Source organism: Prenolepis imparis, unplaced genomic scaffold, assembly GCF_030444845.1.
Source record: "Prenolepis imparis isolate NDT839.2.m4 unplaced genomic scaffold, iyPreImpa1.0 SCAF_7, whole genome shotgun sequence".
Lineage (NCBI taxonomy): Eukaryota > Metazoa > Arthropoda > Insecta > Hymenoptera > Formicidae > Prenolepis > Prenolepis imparis.
Window position 1 is genome coordinate 17,062,870 of NW_028141165.1, and position 21,035 is coordinate 17,083,904.

Below are 21,035 nucleotides of genomic sequence, written 5' to 3' on the forward strand. Positions count from 1 at the left end.
CAGTGGTATCAACGCAGAGTACTTATTTGCTGGTTTCACATTTTAAATGTCATTTATTTAATGAAATAAATAGACTGATTAAAAAATAAAATAAGTATTATCATGGATAAAAAATTAAATAAATCAAATAAATGTGAGAATATAATGAATGAAAATAATGGCATTAAACAGAGTGAAATAGTTAGAGAATGTGAGAATGTAATGAATGAAAATAATAGCATTAGCCAAGGCGACGAATATGAAAATGGTAAATATTAAAAAATAATTAATTAGTTAATTTATAAAAAATAATTTTATTTAATGTAATTGTACACACATACTTTATTGTTTAAAAAATTGCAGTACTTCAAGATGAGCTTGATTATTTATTAATAAATAATCAAGATGAGCTTGATTATTTATTAATAAATAAATCCAATGAAAGTGAAAATGCAATAATAAATGAAAATAATGGAGATGAAATGAAAAGTATTACAATCGAAGAAACAACTGGACAAAGCGAAATGGATAAAGAAATTATGGAATTTAAAAATGGTAAATAGTAAAAAATAATAAATTTTTGACAAAAAAATTATTTATTTAAATTTTAATAAATTTTTAATAATTATTTTATCATTACTAATCTAACTAATTTAGATCTGTGTGAATAATTTACTAAATTTATTAATTTAAATTTTAATAAATTTTTAATAATTATAACATTTACTAATCTAACTATTTTACATCTGTGTGAATAATTTACTAGCTATTGTATATCGCTAATCTAGCTATTGTATATCTATATGAATATTTTTTAAACATTGTTTTTAAATTAATATCTACATATAAAATTAATAAAAATACAATAAAATATATAATTTAAAAACAATTATAAATTTATATTCTTATTTCTATTAATTTTAATATCATTATTTTAATCTTTTTATTATTAGTAATATCTATAGATAATTTCTATTATTTTTAATATCAATATATAATTTTTAAAATTATTATTAATAATCATATAAACTAATTTAATTTATAATTAAAAAATTTCAGTATTAGAAGATGGACTAGATCATTTATTAATTAATGCAATGATTGAATTTGAAAAACAAATGGAGTATAAGAAGAAAGAATGTAAAAAGGAGAATAAAAAAGAAAATAATAAGCGTAAAGATGACAACGATGATAATAAGAAGAAGAAACATAAAAAATTAATGTGATTAAAAAAAAAATTTTTATAAGATTATTTATATATATATATATATATATCTATATGTGTATTTACTCTCTATATGTGTATTTAATTTATATGTATAAATATATTTATCAAAAAGATATAAACAATTTGAAATTTGTAAAAAATATTTCATACATAAATTATAAACGCACGTACGTGTACAATAAAAAATATCAAATATATAGATATAAAGAGAGAGAATGAGGTTAAGAAAGAAAGAGATAGTTTGTGTGTGTGTGTGTGTGTGCATGTGCGTGCGTGTTGTGTGTGCGTGCGTGTTGTGTGTGTGTGTGTTAGAGAGAGAGAGAGAGAGAGAGAGAGAGAGAGAGAGAGAGAGAGAGAGAGAGAGAGAGAGAGAGAGAGAAATCTGGATTATTAATCTAATAATAGATTTATTTTTAGAATTACATAAATAGTGAAGATGCTCTTAGTGCCGAAAATGATTTATTATTAACGTAAGTACAAGAGTTATAGCGTTCACATATTTATGTAATTTATAATGGTTTTATTTCCGCGTCCACGGCCACGTCCGCGTCCACGGATTCGGCCTCTTCCTGCTCTTGCCCATCGCGGTTTTTTTTTTCACTGTAAAAAAAGATATATAAAATTTATCTATATATAAAATTTATCTATATAAATATATATATTATTTAATATTTAATTTTATTTATTTATAATATTATTATTATAATTACATTGAAATGAATCCTTTCCATCAATTTCATTTCGTGGTATTTCTGCAGGCTGTGTATTGTTAGGCTGAGGATTATCAGGCTGTGGATCGTCAGGCTGTTCATTTTCAGCATCCACCACTGCAGGCTGTGAATTGTTAACCACAGTCTGTAGTGGTGGTTGCTTGGCCAAAGCATCGGCCAGTTGATGCTGCAACTCTTGCAGTTTCATTTTTAATAAATCATTTTCGGCAGTAAGAGCATCTCCAGTAATGATGTCAACCTAAAAAAAAGATATATATTAGATTAATAATCCAGACTTCTCTCTCTCTCTCTCTCTCTCTCTCTCTCTCTCTCTCTCTCTCTCTCTCTCTCTCTCTCTCTCTCTCTCTCTCTCTCTCTCTCTCTCTCTCTCTGCTCTCTCTCTCTCTCTCTCTCTCTCTCTCTCTCTCTATCAAACACGCACACACACACAAACAAACACACACACACACACACACACATACACACACCTTTTTTTATCTCTTAACCTAATTTTCTGCCTCTCACTCACTCTCTCTCTCACTCTCTCTCTCTTTCTCTCTCTCTTAGGCTACATTCGTTTTGGGCGCTCACAAGTTTTAAGCAAATTCTTTCTTCGTTGCAAATTGAATATCAAATTCTAAATTTTATCTCTCATTCTTTCATTTTATCTCATTCTCTCTATTTCATTCTGTAATTCCTTTCTCTCTCTCATTCTATTTCTAGAAAATTTAAACTTACATTATGCTGACTTGAATTGCAAGAATTTTCACTGCTCCTTTTTGTCTCTTTAAACATTTTTTTTATTATTTTATTATATACGATATGTCGTTATCAACGATACGTCGGATATTAGCTCAAAAAGAAAAAGTTGAAGATATATGCGTATAATAAAAATATTGGGGATCAAAATTAAACACACATACAAACACACGTACACATTTTTCAAAAATTAACTGTTGGTTGTAAGTTGCTGGTTTCACTTTAAATCACGTTAAATGTCATCATGGATAGATGGAATGAAATAGAAAACGTTATAATAAATGAAATCAGCATATTAAAGGAGGAGAAGAAAAAGTAAAAGGCGTAAAAATTTAAGAAAGAAGAGTTATTATAGTAATAGACGAAGTTATAACGTTGAAGAAGGAGAGTGAAAGGAGAGACGGTACATTATTTACATAGTTATATATAGATATTTTGTATAAATGTGTATTGCATAAATGTGTATAAATATTTGTAATTAATATTTTTTAATAATTACACTTTTATTAAATTTTTGTTATATAAAAAAAATTATCAGATATTCAAAAATAAATTAAATTATACAAAAAGGCTACTGTACGTCTTTAAAAAAAATATCAGATATTCGAAAATAAATTAAATTATATACAAAAAGGTTGCTGTACGCTTATAAAAAAGGCTGCTGTGCGCCTTTATCAGATATTCTAAATTAAATTAAATTATACAAAAAGGCTGCTGTGCGCCTATAAAAAAAGGCTGCTGTGAGAATATAAAATAAGGCTGCTGTGCGCCTATAAAAAAAGGCTGCTGTGCGCCTGTTAAAAAGGCCGCTGTGCGCCTGTTAAAAAGGCTGCTATGCGCCTGTAAAAAAGGCTGCTTTGCGCCTGTAAAAAAAGGCTGCTGTGCGCCTATAAAAAAAGGTTGCTGTGCGCCTGTAAGAAAACGGATGTAATCTACAGATACAGTGCTGCTGTGCGCTTATAAAAAAAGGCTGCTTTGCTCCTATATAAAAAATTAATATAAAGCAGAATAAGTACGAGAAAGAAAAGATAATTCAAGAAAATCAATAAATTAATGAATAAATAGTTCGCAGTCATACTGAAAGACAAACGGTACTTATTTATATAATATCTATATAATATCTATAGATATAATTATTTTTTTATGTAAAATTATGCAATATTTGAAAAAATTTAAATTTAACTTAGGATTAATCAATCAGTTATTTATTTATATTAAATCACATTAAATTTGAACTATATTATTGCTTTATAAGCTTCATAAGATAATTTAAATTATTTATTAAATATATATTAAAATTACGTATTGTTATATAATATTTAATGTAATATATCTACGTATATACGGTACGACGCAGATAATTATGCCTCAAAAGAGAAAACGCGGAAATTTGTATATAGTGAGTCGCGATGGTAGGCGCTCACGACAAAGGCGAAAAATTGAGAGTTCGGAAGAAAGGTTTCAACGACTCGAAGCTGATGCTCAGAGACATGCTCAGCAGAGGGCCGATGAAAATAATGACACAAGGTTTCAAAGACTCGAAGCTGATGCTCAGAGACATGCTCAGCAAAGGAATGATGAAAATAATGACAAAAAGACTAAGCGACTCGAAAGTGATGCCCAGAGACATGCTCAGGGAAGGCACAAAGCTAGACAATTAAATTATCACATTGCGTTAATTGCCAAGGACGATGAAATAAATGTACCAGTTCATACACTTGGGCAAATGAATGTAGAATGCCAATTTTGCAAATCATTAAACTTTGCATGTGAAAAATCTAAAGATGGAAAATTCACATATTGTTGTCAAAAAGGCAAGCTTAAATTAAAGCCAATAAATTGTCCTGATTTTATAAAAAAATTATACATTGGAAATGATTTTGCTTCAAAAAATTTCTTAAATAATATTCGTTCATATAATAGTGCTTTAGCTATGGCTTCAATGGGTGCGCCGGGAAATAGAAATCCATTGGATGTTGTGAACAATGCTCCTTATTGCTTAAAGATTCATGGGCAATATCATCATTTAACTTCAACAGCAATGCGCCCAGCGGATGGGCAAGCTCCGCGATTTGCACAGCTTTACTTTTTAGATACAGAAGAAGCTGTAAATCATAGAATGAATAACAAAGCTAATAAGGAGTGTGATTCAGAAATAATGAAAGAGTTGTCAAGTTTTATGGTTCAATGCAATGAATTTGCAAAAACATTCAAGATGATGCGTCAAGTTGAACAAGATCTTAATCCGATAGGAAATAAAACCATAAATTTAATGTTGTCCTTTAGAAAAAATCCTCAACAAGATCAAAGAAGATACAATGCTCCACAAGCAAATGAAATAGCTGTGGTCTTTAAGAATGTAGATGGTGAGCCTCCATTTGAAAGAGACGTTCGGATTTATAATAAAAATTCGAACGATGTTCAACAAATATCAATTCTAGACAAAAGGTGTGACCCAATGTGTTATCCTTTGTTATATCCATATGGTAACGATGGATGGCATTCAGAACTTAAATCATATAATTCTAAATATCCAGAATTCAAAGTAACTCAAATGGATTATTATGGTCACCTGTTAGCACCAAGATTAGAATTTAGTCAATTTAAAAAGGCAGGCAAATTGAGATGTCAATTTATACTTGATGCCTATATGAAAACTGAAGCAAATAGGCTTAATTATATTAAATTAAATCAACCTCAATTAAGAGCAGAACTTTATTCGGGATTAATGGATCACCTAGATAATCGAGCACAAAATGAAGGAATTACAGCTGGTATACCTGTGATATTAACATCTTCATTTATGGGCAGTCCAAGAAACATGCAAGAAAGGTATCAAGATGCTATGTCTTTGGTAAGAAAGTTTGGTAAACCAGATATTTTTCTTACAATGACTTGCAATCCTCAATGCCCAGAAATTAAGGATAATCTTGATGGATGTTTAATAGAATTTCGACCAGATTTGGTCGCTAAAACATTTAACTTGGATATCAAAGAGATTTTAAATGATCTAATTCATAATAAAATTTTTGGAAATATTATTGCTTATGCAGGTGTGATTGAATTTCAAAAAAGAGGACTTCCACATTTGCATTTACTTGCAATGTTGAGTGATGAAGATAAGCCCCGACTTCAAGAAGTTATTGACATGATGGTATGGGCTGAAATCCCTGATGAAGAAAGATATTCAGAACTTAATGTAAAAATTTTGAAGCACATGATTCATGGTCCTTGTGGAGATTCCTCCCACAGATATCCTTGCACTGGAGACGATGGAAAATGTTCAAAAGGTTTTCCAAAAGAGTTTCGTGAAGAAACTAATGCTAATGTGAATGGATATCCTATGTATCAACGAAGGAATTTTGGTAAAAAATACATCGTTAGAGGCAAAGAAGTTGATAATCGATGGGTGGTGCCATATTCACCATATTTAATCATGAAATATGATCGACATATCAATTTGGAAATATGTTTATCGGTGAAGAGCGTAAAATACTTATATAAATATATTCATAAAGGATTTGACTGTGCTGCGATTGAAGTGCAAGCACGAGATGGCACAAGGCTAATTAAAATAGATGAAATTAACTCATTCCTGGATGCAAGATATATTAGTGCTCCAGAAGCAATGTGGAGACTGAACGGATACGATCTGTTTATGAGGTCTCATATAGTAATCAGATTGGCAGTTCATTTGCCTAATCGTCAAATGGTTTATTTTCGAGCAGGAAATGAAGAGCAAGCTGCTCAGAGAGAGCTCATTCGAGATACTACGCTGACTGCATGGTTCAAATTAAATCAATCTGATGAAAATGCAGTGAATTTTATTTACACAGATATTCCTTATCATTATGTATGATAAAAAAGAAACTAAGTGGAAGCCACGCAAAAAAGGTGGTGAAAAAATAATTTCAAGACTCTATACAGTAAGCATAAAAGATATTGAGAGATTTTATCTCCGTCTTCTTCTACTACATGTGATTGGAGCTAAATGTTTTGAAGATTTGAGAACTGTAAATGGAGTTCTTTATAATACATTTAAAGATGCAGCAATTGCAAAAAACTTGGTAGAAGCTGATAATCTTTGGGGAAAAACGCTGGAAGAAGCAACAGAATCGAATATGCCTGCACAACTTCGAGAATTATTTGCTTATATTTGCATCTTTGGAACTCCAACAGATGTACCAACTATTTGGAATAAATATAAAGATTTAATGATTGAGGACTTTGTACATAACAATGTTGTAAATCCTGAAAATATGGCTTTAAACCATATACAAGGAATTCTGATAAATAATGGAAGTAGCTGTGAGAACTTCCAATTGCCAAATCCAACTCCAGTAAATATTTACGTAACAGAGTATAATGTGGATGAAGAAAGAATACGTGGTGATTATTTATTATCGACACTAAATGCTGAGCAAAAGCACGTGTACGATATAGTCATGCGAGCAATTGAAAATGAAAATGAACCTCAGAGGTTATTTTTTATTGACGGGTTTGCAGGAAGTGGTAAAACATACCTATTTAACACATTTTTAAGTGTTATTCGAGGAAGAAACGAAATAATTCTTCCATGTGCTTCAACTGGAATTGCAGCCACACTTCTGAAAGGAGGAAGAACTTATCACTCTCTGTTTAAGCTTTCAATCCCAATTGATGATGGAGCTAAATCAAATATTAGAGGAAATTCTCAAGGTGCACGAGAATTGATTAATGCCAAATTAATCATATGGGATGAAGTGAGCATGACTGTTGGACATGCTTTAACAGCAGTTGATAAACTTTTAAAGGATTTGATGAAGAATCCTCGACAATTTGGAGGAAAAGTAATTTTATTTGCGGGAGATTTCAGACAAAATCTCCCAGTAGTGCCTCATGCACAAAAAGCAGCTATAATTGAATCGACTGTAAAATACAATCCTATATGGAGGAACGTAACTCAAGTTAAATTACAGCAAAATATGAGAACTGCGGAAGAAAAAGAATTTTCAAATTGGCTAATGCAACTCGGAGATGGTAAATTATCAAATACGGATGGACTACATCTCGATACAATTGAAATCCCCAAAGATTTTATATCAAAAGAATCTCTTATTAATGAGATTTTTGGTGATAGAATCACCATGGAACGGATTAGAGAAAATCCAGATCGAGCGATACTTTGTCCTAAAAATGAGGATACTTTTAAAATTAATGACGAAATCCTTTGTCAAATGGAAGGAGAGGAAAAGGAATATCTCTCAATTGACTTTATTGTAAGTGATGATCCACAGGAGCAATTAAATTTTCCAACTGAGTTTTTAAACTCTCTGACACCTTCTGGAATGCCAGTTCATCGACTTAAAATAAAAGTCAGTGCTATAATAACCCTATTAAGAAATTTAAATACTAAGAAAGGACTTTGTAATGGAACAAGATTTATTGTAACTAATTTGAAAAATAATCTAATTTATGCGGAGGTTCTAACTGGTCCTGCTCGAGGAGAGATTGTCATCATTCCAAGGATAGATTTAATTACAAGTGATTTGGAATTGCCATTTAAATTTAAACGAAGACAGTTTTCTTTTCGAGTATCATTTGCTATGACAATAAATAAATCACAAGGACAGAGTTTAGAAAAAATTGGGATTTATTTGCCACATCCTGTATTTGCTCATGGTCAACTTTATGTGGCATTTTCTAGAGCAACCAAAAGGGAAAGTGTAAAAATTAAGATTGATGAATTTAGCAATCAAGGACATCTAATTGAAGGAAGTGAAAAATGTTTTACAAAAAATGTAATATACAGAGAAATTTTGTAAATTGAAGAATTATGAAATTGTATGAGAGCTAATAATAGCGGGTTAGCGGTGGGTACATTAGACGTAATCAAAAAATATTTGAGTAAGGAAAAAAAATAGGTATAATAATTAAATAATAAAAAAAATTAAAATTTGTATGTATATATATTTACTAAACTAATGTTTCAGATTTAAAACATATTAAATTGTGTGGAAATTAAAATAACAAAAAAAATTAATATAAGCAAACAAAATTTTAATTATAAATATTTAAGTTTATGCAAAACAAGACGCAAAATACAATATCAGGGAGTGAAAAAAAAATAATAGTAGTCATCTTCGAAAAATTTGCAACATTTGATATAAATTTCGTGAAAATCGATCCAAAAATATGGAAGTAGTTCGCGGTAATACAGACAGAACAATTAATCTTTTGTGTTAAATCAGGTTTTATAAAGGCTTTATGAGAACCGAGCGAAGCGCGGTCCGAATTATAAAAGCTTTGAGGACCGCGCGAAGCGCGGTCCGAAACGCTAGTCTTATTATAATCTGATTATATATTATCTTATATACACTATATATATATATATATATATATATATATATATATAATAATATCCAAAAAATGCATGTATATTGCCGATGCATATTTACGTTCAAATCTATGTGGACGTAGCATAAAATGACTTCACATATGCAATGTATACATCGATTTTTAATACATGTTTGACCTGAGATAATCGATAATGTGGAATTTAAAATGTCAGTAATTACCATTTGATAATCAGTCGGTAATTACAAATATTTTTAATTCCAAAATAGTGGCGCTGCTATTTTGTCAGAGTTCGCCGTTCGCTCGGGGATCCCCTTAAGTATTAATTTTTGTGTTTAACTTATTTCTTAATCTACTTTCTTCAAAGAAAAATTAAAAATATGAGTTATAAATAATTAGAACAATTAGAACATGTGTATATATAATATTTATCTAAATGTATAATTTAAGACTCTACATTTACATCCAATAAATGCTTTAAAAACGGCTTTTATGAAAAATATTAATGTAAATTTTTTTCATGATATATGTATATATATATTTTAAATATATATAAAATAATATTTAATTATAAAAAATGTCTCGAAAGATGAATTTAAAGTAATAATTCATACATTATTTTTTTTAAGAAACGTAGAATAAAAAAATAAGTTCAACAAAAGAAATTAGCATTTAAACTGTTAAATATGCTTGAGAAACATTAAGATAAAATTTTATATTTTACAGATATGAAATATATTGTACATTAAAAATATTGAGGCAAAATGTTTAATTTGAGGACACTTTCGTATATCGATTGCATAATTTGAGGACAGTCCCCAATCAATGCCTTTGTTCAAAAAATCTCAAAATATACAGTGACTACAAAATTATCAATATCTTTTTGTTTATTGCTCTATAAATAAAATTTCGAATTATATATTGTTCGTGAGGTGTCATTGCATTAATTAAACAAATAAATGGAGGATGTCCCGAAATATGCTTTTTATATAGATGTATAATATATGTATATAGTAAATAACTACCTATAATATATATATATATATATATATATATATATATATGAGGTGGTGACGTGGAGGAATAAAACTCACGCAGTTTCCCTAATGTTTATTTCAAGATACTTTTTCACACGAAAAGAAATAATTGGACGAGACAATCGCGCAGACGTTGGCCGTCGTGCTCTTTCGTCCGATCGAGACGAAAGCCCAAGCCAGAGTGTTTTTGGTCTCTCCACTTACATTTTTAAGCGACAAGAGAGAGAGAGTCGTAATAATAAAGAGGAAAAGGTCTAGACAAAAGGGACGAACACTTTTCGTGCGAAGAACGTCGGGTCTAGAAGCATATGTGGAAAATGCTACGCATCGGTCGGCGCGTTCGGCATTCGAATGGTTTCGGGCGCCAATAAATCTTTTGCCCTTGCGCGTATGTGCACGCCACAGTACCCCCTTACCAGTGACAACGCTCGTGAAAAGAAATAATAAATTATTGTTCGACCCTTTTGGCGCGACGTCGTTATGTATAATAACTACCAGGAAAGGTAATACTTAAAATCTTTTTTTTTTTTTTTTTTTTTAAACTAAATAATACGATTACAAGTTGCTTATGTACTAACGATAAATTTAAATATATAACGCGGGATTAATTAAATCTGGCTTGTAATCGCTCGGGGAAACGGATCGATCTACCTGATCGTGACGTAAATCGAGTTCCACGATTCTCGCTTGGGTTTTGCGTCACTTGAGGTTCGGCTACGATAATTTCTTCACGAATGTTGTTTTCGCGATCTTCATACTGCTGTTCTAGATCTTCGGATACGAACGCGGGCTTAAGTCGATCGTTAGAAACTCTTACCTTCTGATTTTTAACTTTAATTACCACATTTTTGTCATCTCGTTCGACTACCTCATATGGTCCATCATAAGGTGGTTGAAGCGGTCCTCTCATTGCGTCGTGGCGGAGAAATAGGTATGGTGACGACAGGAGTTCTTTGAATATAAAAGTTCGCTTGGTGCCATGTCGTATAATAGGGCTTGGCTTGATGTCATTGGCGTTTCTTCAGACGCGCGACGAAATCTGAATTTGCCTCTTGGTTGCTAGGTAAGAAGAATTCCGCCGGTAGACGGATTCCTGTCCCGTAAATCATTTCGGCTGCCGTTGCTTTCAAATCATCTTTAATGGCTGTCCGTATATCTAAAAGGACGATGGGCAAGATCTCGATCCAATCGTCTGTGTCGTGGCATTTTATTGCTGCTTTTAATTGGCGGTGTAGTCTCTCTCCATACCGTTTGCTTCGGGGTGATAGGCTGTCGTTCTTATGTGTTTGATGCCCAGCAGTCTACATACTTCTCTGAATAGATCGGATTCGAATTGGCGTCCTTGATCGGAAGTGATTCTCAATGGTACGCCGCAACGCCGCAAAACGAGCAATCCATGTAGAGATAAAAGCCACGATTGGTGCTTCCATGTTGGCGATAGGAGTAGCTTCAGGCCAACGAGAGAAACGGTGCACGTGAGACAATATTTGTATCCTTGAGAGTATGGCATAACAATAAGATCTATATGCACGTGTTCGAATCGGCCGGCTAAATTTCCAAAATCTTTAACGGGTGAAGACACATGTCTCGTGATCTTACAGTGTTCAAGACTGCGCCATTAAAATTATAAGATAAAGGAAGTAAAGTCCCCAGCCTAAAGTCGAGCATGTAGGAATAGCGCGCGGCAGCAGGACCCCTCTCGTCCCGCGCCTCACCGGACCGCGGGATGTCTTCGACTCGATGCGCGCGACTCTTAGGCGCGCGACTCTCTCGAAAAATAAACAGGCAGCGGTCGGTTGAGCGGAGAATTATAACGTGAGACAAAGGAGCTGTCAACCTTTTCCAAAACAGAACACAATCGGACAACCTCGATCCTTCTAGAAATAAGATTGTATATAAACTCCGCAAAAACAACCACTGAGACACTCTCGCCAAGCAAGCGCGCCAACGACTGTCAAGCCGGAATAAGTCTTGTGATTTTTCTTTCGCGATACCTCACGAAACATCAGATCGCTCGTCTGCCGTGAGCGTCCGTCCACTGCTTTCGGATCACGAAATAATACAGTGGTTAATAAGTTTGTGTTTATTGTAAGTTATTGTTGTCCCCCATATAATCTTGGAGAAAAATATAGTCTCTAATTACACTGAGAAAAGTCGACGTGATTCTCCTGCCGGTTCCTAGTTTAATCGTGCACATACAGCGTTGGCAAGAAATGCATTGTCGCGCCCAGTTTCTACAGTCTTTGTTAATTGAGGGCCAAATAAAACGTTTTGTTACGAGTTTCTGCGTAGCTCGTATACCTGGGTATGAAAGTCCATGCAACGAGTTAAATATGTTACGCCGTAGGGGTTTTGACACATATGGCCTTACGGTGCCGCCGGTTATGTCGCAAAAAATATCTGTATTATCTTCGGGGAAATGTATTTTCTTGAGCTTCAACACACTTGTTTCGGATCCTAGAATTTCACGTAACTCGCTGTCGTTTTCTTGCGCGGATCCGAGGATTTGATGGTCGACGGCTTTAGAAATTGCTTCAACGCGAAATAACGCATCGGCTACATTGTTGTCAAAACCTTTAATATGTCGGATATCCGTTGTAAATTGTCCAATATAATCGAGATAGCGGAATTGACGAGGCGAACACTTGTCTAAATTTTGATTGAACGCGAAAGTGAGCGGTTTATGATCTGTAAAAACAATAAAATCTCTACCTTCCACGGCGTGTCTAAAACGTTTAACTGCGCTGTACATAGCGAGCAGTTCGCGATCATACGCGCTATATTTTCGCTGCGAAGGAGATAAAGGTTTAGTGAAGAAACCTAAAGGTCGCCATTCGTTATCTGCGAGTTGTTGCAAAGCTGCTCCTATTGCGTAGTCTTTCTTCGGCACGACGTGTAATGGGGACGCCCAAGGACTCTTCGAAGGTCGAACAACACCTTGCTCGATCATGAAGTCGAATTCGGCCTTAGCTTCCCTGAAACGATCCGGGGCGAGGCGACGGGGTTTGCTGTAAACTGGCGGCCCTGGCGTTGTCTTGATGTAGTGCTTTACGTTATGTTTTACCGTCTCCCTCCTAAACACCGGCGGTCGAGTAAGTTCGGGGTATTCAGCCAGAAGCTGATGATACACCGACCCTCCAAAAACCGTTTTGATGATGGCAACTTGCGCGTTAGCCGAATATCCGGTCATCGATAGACTCGTAATCGAATCGACCAAACGTTTGTTTCGTGGATCTATGAGTAGTCCATAATGGCACAGGAAATCCATTCCAATGATGGGTGCGCTCACGTCGGCGATTACGAAACGCCACTTGAAGTTTCGGCGAAGCGAAAGATCTAAACTTACCGCGATTGTACCGTAAGTCGCGATTCGCGTCCCGTTGGCTGCAAAAAGTTCGTACTCGCATTTTTTTGTATCGCGTAATCTATTACGAGGATACACGCACACATCAGCCCCGGTGTCCACGAGGAAGGAAATTTTCGTCTTCCTATCGGTTACAAAAATGCGGCGAGACACGGAACCGTCGTCGAGTGCCGCGTTCACGGACGGCTCTTCTCGTTTCCCGCGTTCCAGTTACACGGGGGTCGGCACTTAGTCGCGTTCTTCTGGAACTGCTGGTGGTAGCATATCCCCTCGCTATCACTCTAACGCGGCGGCGTCGCATTTTTGCCGCGAGATCGACTGCGAGATCGATCGTGTCCACGCGATCGCGAAAAGAAACGCCGTTGAGTCTTTTCAATCGTCAATTTTTAATGTCAGTTGTTCGAATGCTGCGCGCATTTCACTTAGATCGTTGTCTTTCGTTACAGCCGCGATTCGACCTTGCTCCGGTTTGATCTCGTGAATTCGATCAGCCATTTCGATTATAGCGGTGACGTTCGTGTCCGCGGAGGCTGCCAAAACTCGCTGGGTTCTCGCTGGCAAGCGGTTCTTCCACAGAGTCAGAACAAAATCATTTGGGATCGACGGGGTCGTGAGTTTCCTCAAGTCGCGGAAAAATTGAGAAGGTGTTCGATCGCCGATTTCTTCGCTTTCCAGTAATTTCCGCACTCGCGAACTATCTGATTCGGTAAGCCTCTTGATGACCTCCTTTTTAAGGTGTTCGTACTGCCCGCTTGCTGGCAGTCCATGACTATATCTTCTACTTTCTCGATATATTTTTCCCCGAGATTCGCAATGACCACGTTGAATATCGCCTCATCTTTCGTAATTCGGGCAGATGCGAACTGCGCCTCCAAAAACCGGAACCACAGGACGATTTTCTGCGGCCAAAATTGCGGGATACGCAGATTATTCTGGCTTACTACATTGATATTTTCGCTCTCGTTATTGACGTCCGAGCCGCGGGCTGTGTTATCCGCAGGAAGCGACATTGCGCAAGCTCCTTTTTTTCTTCGAGGGATATGTTTCCTTATGCACACGTCCACCTCTTTGCACACGAATCACGTCGGGGTCACCAATTTGAGGTGGTGACGTGGAGGAATAAAACTCACGCAGTTTCCCTACACCCTAATGTTTATTTCAAGATACTTTTTCACACGAAAAGAAATAATTGAACGAGACAATCGCGCGGACGTTGGCCGTCGTGCTCTTTCGTCCGATCGAGACGAAAGCCCAAGCCAGAGTGTTTTTGGTCTCTCCGCTTACATTTTTAAGCGACAAGAGAGAGAGTCGTAATAATAAAGAGGAAAAAGTCTAGACAAAAGGGACGAACACTTTTCGTGCGAAGAACGTCGGGTCTAGAAGCATATGTGGAAAATGCTACGCATCGATCGCGCGTTCGGCATTCGAGTGGTTTCGGGCGCCAATAAATCTTTTGCCCTTGCGCGTATGTGCACGCCACATATATATATAATAATAATATTTATTTATGATTTCCCCTAAGGGTTACATTTTCTCCTTTTACAAATTACATTTTTACATTTTTACATTTATCCAAGTACAAATTTTTCGCAACTTATAAATCTAACTTATCCTAACTTAATCTACTTATAATCTACCTACCCTACCTACACACACACATACGCTTCTATCTTATTCTATCCTATCTATCCTATTCGGACTTCCGTTTCCGTTTACAAACTTTTCTTCTTATCCATTTCACTCATTCTTCTCATTCTTCCTCATCCTCATTCCCATTCTCGCTCTCCTTCCCTCCCTCCCCTCTCAAATTCTCTAAATCCCTCATCCACCCCTCTCCCAACCCATCCTCACCTAATACTTCCATTATTTTCTCCTGCCATGTACCCTCCCTTCCCCATCCTGTACACTCTTCCCATACATGTTCCCATATCTCCTCTACTCTTCCGCATATCCTACATTTCCTTCTTTCTTCTTCTTCCCAATATCTCCCTCCCCTCATCCCATTTCCTAGCCTAAATTTTGGTACCCTTTGCCATCTACTCTCCCCTCATCCTTTCTTTAAGTATTTTGGAATTCCTTCTCCCTTTATCATCCTGTACCATCTATTATATTTTGATTCCCTTATCTTTCTCCATCTTTCCTCCCTCTGTATCTTCCTCTCCCTTTCATATATGTCTTCCCCTTTTAATTTCCCTTTTTCCATCAACTCTAATATTTCCTCTACCTTCCATCCCCTTTCCTCTATAAACTGTTTCCTTTCTTCCTCCCATCCTTTCATGACTTTTCCTCTCCTCATTTTTCTTTTTATTTCTTCCCAGCATTCCCTCGCTAGCTCTCCTCCTTTACCTTCCTCCAATTTCCTTTCATAGTTCCATGCTCTCATTCCTGCTCTTCCTTTTAGCATATCCCTCTGAAGCTCTTCTCTCACCATATATCTCGGTGTACATCTACCTACTCCTAATACCCATTTCAAATATCTTTCTTGTATTCTTTCTATCTCTTTTCTTTCCTTCCATCCCCAAATCTCCACTCCAAAACCAATCACCGACCATATTAGCCTATCGAATAACCATATTCTCCTTCCCCAATCCTTTTTCCTATCCCCCATGCTTGACCTAACAATTTTGCCCCTTTCTTTACCCTTTCTCTTACATGCCCATTTTGATCTCCGTTAAATTTTATTTTGTATTCTAGATATGTAAATTCCCTCACCTCCTCCATTTTCTTCCCCTTCCAATACCAGTTAACCTTTTTCCATCTTCCTCTCCCTTTCCTACATCTCATTATCTTAGACTTCTCTACATTTAACGTAAATCCTTTTTTCTCTATATACTTCTCCATCTTGCTAATCATTCCCTTCATCCCCTCTTCATCTTCTGCCATTATTACTAAATCATCCGCATATGCTAATGTGTAAACCTTCCTATTTCCTAATTTCACCCCTCCCCATCCCCCCTTTTTCAGTTCATCATCCACATCTGCCAACATCATTGTAAATAAACTCGGACTCAACGGACATCCCTGTCTCACCCCTCTTACTGTCCAAAATCTCTCTCCTTCTTTCCCATCCACTCTCACTTTGCTTACTGTTTCTCTTAGTACTTCCTCACATCTTTTAACTAAACCTTCTCTCACTCCCCTCTCCCTCATCGAATCTATCAACACCTTTCTATCCACCGAGTCGAAAGCTGCCTTCAAATCCAAAAACATTGCAACTAACCCTTTCCCTCCTCTTACCCTTCTATTAATCAAATAATTTAAAACATAAATGTTATCTATTACCCCTTTTCTAAAACCCGTTTGACTCGGTGGCAACAATCCCTTCTCTTCTACTTCTAACTCTAATCTCTCTGCTAATACTGCCGTATATATTTTATATGCCGTCTGTGTCAACGTCACCCCTCTGTAATCATTTACTCTTTCTCCCTCTCCCTTCTTTATGATTGGAACTACTACCCCTTCCCTCCATTCCTTTGGCCATCCTTCTCCTTTCCACATCCTATTACATATTTTCCATATCCAGTTTTCTATCTCCTTCCCTCCATACCTCCATACTTCATTTGGAATTCCATCCCCTCCCATCGCTTTACCATCCTTTAATTTCCCTATTGCCTTCTTAATCTCTCCCATCCCTATTTCTTCTTCCTCCTCTTCTTTTAAATTCCCCTCTAATCCCCTTACTACTCGCCATTCTATTCCCCCTAGTAACTCTCTAAAGTATCTATCCCATTCTTCCATTTCTATTTCTTCATTAATTCTCTTTTTCTTTTTCCTTTCCCTGTTAACAATTCTCCATACCTGCCTTTCTGTTCTTGCTTCCTTCACCTCTCTTTCCCATTTCTCCATTTCCTCCTTTTTCTTTTCCTCACATAATTTTCTATATCTCCTTTTCTCCTCTCTATATATCTCCTTACTCCCCCCTTCCTTTCTCCATTTCCTCAGCTCCTTTCTAACCTTTTCCTTTTCTTTCTTACGATCTGTATCCCACCATCCTCTCTTTTCCTTTACTTTCCATTTTTCCCCCACTTTCTCTACTGTTCTCAGTATTTTCTCCTTCATTTCTTTCCATTCTTCTTCTATTCCCTCTTTTTCTCCTCTCCTTTCCCCTAACATTTCTCTAAAATCTTCTCTAGCCTCCTTCGTCCATACTCCTCTCCTACCCTTCCTCTTTCCCTCCCTTTTTCCTATCCTTCTCACCCCCTCCTCTCCCTTTATCCATATTGTTATAGGATGATGATCCGAGTCTATCCTTTCCTCTACCCTCATCTCCTCTATTCCCTCTCTCGTTTTTTCATCTCCTATCACATTATCTATTACTGATTCCCCCCTCCCTCCCGTATAAGACCATTCTCCTTTTTCGTCTCCTTTTATATTGCCATTTAGTATTGTCCATCCCTGTTCTTCTAAAAACTTACATAGCTTACTCCCTTCGCCGTTCATCTTTTTATCTTTTGATATTCTAATCTTTCCTTCTTTTCCTTCCTCTTCCCCTTCTACCCTTCCTCCTTCTTCTCCTGTCCTCGCATTAAAATCTCCCCTTATAATCACTCTCCCCTCCTCTCTATTTTCCTCCGTCCATTCTTTTAAAGTTTCTAATATTTCTTCTATGTTTTTATTTACGTAAACCCCCACTACCTTCCACCATCCCCCTAGCCACACCTTGATTTTCATTACCCCTTCCTTATCTATCTCTTCTTTTTCTTTCTCCCATTTTATTCCTTCTCTTATCCCCATTAACATCCCTCCCATCGCTCTTCCCTTTTTATTCTTCCTCCCTGCCCATTGTTTCTTCCATACATATCCTCTTGGTATTCTGTTTCTTATCTTCTCCCATCCTTTCTTATCCACCCATGTTTCACTTAGTATTACTATATCCCATTCTTCTAAACCCTTCCAAAAATCCTCATCCTTATTTTTTAAACCCGCTACATTCCAGAAACCTACCTTATATCTCCTTATTTCTTCCCTCTTTCTTTTTCTCCTATCATAAAACCTATCCCCCTTCCTCTCCATTCCCTTTTCTATTTTCCTTAATCCTACACCTCCTTCCCTCCCTTCTCTTCTCTTTAATATCTCATTCTCTATAGCCCTAATTTCCCTTTCCCCTCATTTTTTCTCTCTCCTTTTTCCTCCCTTTGATTACCGTTCCCTTCTCTCAACATTTCCTTTTCTTCATCCCAGTACCACCATCTATTGTTTAATCTTATCTTTCCATACCCTAACACTACCGCTGCTCCTTTCCTCTCCTGCTCCTCCGCTATTTTTCTCAGTCTCCATCTCATTTTTCTCTCTTTAAATGTTTGGTCCTCCTCTATCCAAATCTCCCTTCCCTTCAATTTTCTTTTACTTTCTAATATTTTTCTTTTATTCTCCTCTGATTTCACCTTAACAATTATTAAATCCCCTTTTTCTTCTCTTCCTGTTTTTATTCTTCTCATCTCTTTTATTTCTACCTTTACTCCTATCTCTCTACCTATCCTCTCCACTTCTTCTTTATGCTCTCTTCCCTTTACTCCCTTAAATACTAAATTTCTTTTTCTTTTATTTCTTTCTCCTTTTTCCATCACCCACTCCATTCTCTTTACTCTTTCTAACAATTCTTCTCCTTTACCTTCTACCCCCCCTCTCCCTTCTTCTAAATTTCTAACTCTCACCTCCATATTTTTCACTTTCCCATCTAATTCTCCCTCCCACTCCATCCCCTCCCTCTCTTTATCATTCATATTCTTTTCTAATTTTTCTAATCTATCCATTAGTTCCTTCTTTTCTTTTTCCCACTTTTCCTCTCTTTCTTTCATGTCCCTTTTAATACCCTCCATCTCTCTCCTAATCCTTTCCAATCCCCCTTTCATTTTTTCTCTATCCTCTCTTCCCTCTCTTCTTGATTCTCTAATCTCATTTAATATTAACTCCATACCTCCTTCTTCTTCCTTCTCTTTTACCGGTTCTTTTAATAATCTTTTAACCTCCTTTCCCTCCCCTAATTCTTCTCTTCCCTCTAACTCTCTTTTTCTCCTACACCAATCTTCTATATAACCTGTGCTACCTGTACTTCCTCTTCTTTCCGCTAATGCCTGCGTTAACTTCCCTCCCTTTATTATTATCGCGCCTTCTTTCTTTCCTTCTTCCATCTTTGTCTCCCCTAGTTATATTTGTGCTGTTCTCTTATCTCTTTAACCTCCTAATTTCTCTAGTTCCCCCTAGGCGTCGTCTCCGTCGCCGCTTATTTCCTCGCTCCCACTTTACCTTTCTATTCTACTCTCTACTCTATGCCTAAAGAAACCGTCTGTCACCTTCACTTTCTATCCCTTTTATCTCTCTTTTTCTCTTATCCCTTTACCTATCCCTTATTTCCGCACCCTTCACTCCTCCTCTCACATACACTCCTTCACTCTCTCGTCCACTCCCTTTCTCTTTTCGCTGTATACCTCACCTAACTCTCGCACTCAATTCACACGTGTCACTCTCCTAATCATCCGGAAACGGAAGTCATATATATATATATATATATATATAACTTAATAATATTTATAATACGCATTGTACAGGGTGTCGTGTTTTGCCTATCGTGGGCAGGTAGAGTGGGTTAAACCGTATAGAAAATGTTAACTCTTGCTGGTATTGCCGTGCGGCGAGAAGAGACAGATTGCTACGCGAAGATTCAATGTCATGCACCGTTCGTACATAGCCGTTGTCATTTATAGAACATTCTTCTTGAAGCTTTATCGCGCGCCTGGTGTAACCGCGTAATAATGGGCTGCCTTTTCTCTCTTCTCATCGCGCACTTATATTCGCGCAAATAATCTGATTTTTTAAAATTAATTTCTCATTTATTGCGAAAATCATAAATCATAAAATAACTTTTCTATTCAAATTAATGCGCTGTATCTGTTAACTAGTGATACGGCTATTACCGGATACCTATATGTACGTATATGTATACATATATAAAATATTTGTATACAGGATGTCCGGTCATTCGCGTTTCATCTCTCGTGGGCAGGTATAGTGAGAATTAGACTGGTAGAGAGGTAGAGTGGGCAGTTTAACTGAGAAAAGTTATTTACTATTTTGCCACCTTCGCAATAATTAACGAGAAAATAATAAAAATCGGCCAATTTGTACGAGTTTAAACATGCGACAAGAAAAGACAGCCCATTCTTACATGGTAACTAGGCGAGCGGCAAAAAGAAAGAGTCTAATGTTACACAATTGCTAGGTGCGCGATGAAGCGGGAAGGAGCGCTCTACAACAGATATTTATGTACAAGCAACGCATAACACTGGACCCCCAAGTAGGCTACCTCCTCTTCTCGATGCGCGCTTCTAGTCGCGAATTGACCGACCCTTTTTTTATTTCTCATTAATTATTGCGAAAGTTACAAAATAATACTTTACTGCTCGGTTTAACTCCCTTTACCTACCCAGAGAGGTGAAACACGACATCCTGTATGACATCTTGTTGTATTATACATATTATCATTAGATAATTATAGGTGGTTATTTAGCATAAATATACTTATGCGCAAAGCATACTTCGGGGCATGTCCCTTTTATTTATTTAATTAATACTATAACATCTCATAAATAACATGCAATTGGAAAGGAACCCGCATCGTTCTT

General features: G+C 36.1%; 1 protein-coding gene across 1 annotated transcript; it reads right to left on the minus strand.

Annotated features, from left to right (window-relative positions):
* Nucleotides 1-11,056: 11,056 nt before the first annotated feature.
* LOC145938657 (uncharacterized) lies at nucleotides 11,057-13,908 on the minus strand. Its single transcript, XM_083042425.1, has 4 exons — nucleotides 13,836-13,908; nucleotides 12,421-13,433; nucleotides 11,298-11,643; nucleotides 11,057-11,205 (listed from the first exon to the last, which is right to left on the minus strand). The coding sequence occupies exons 1-4, from the start codon at nucleotides 13,906-13,908 to the stop codon at nucleotides 11,057-11,059; spliced, it is 1,581 nt and encodes a 526-aa protein (XP_082898551.1).
* Nucleotides 13,909-21,035: the final 7,127 nt, after the last annotated feature.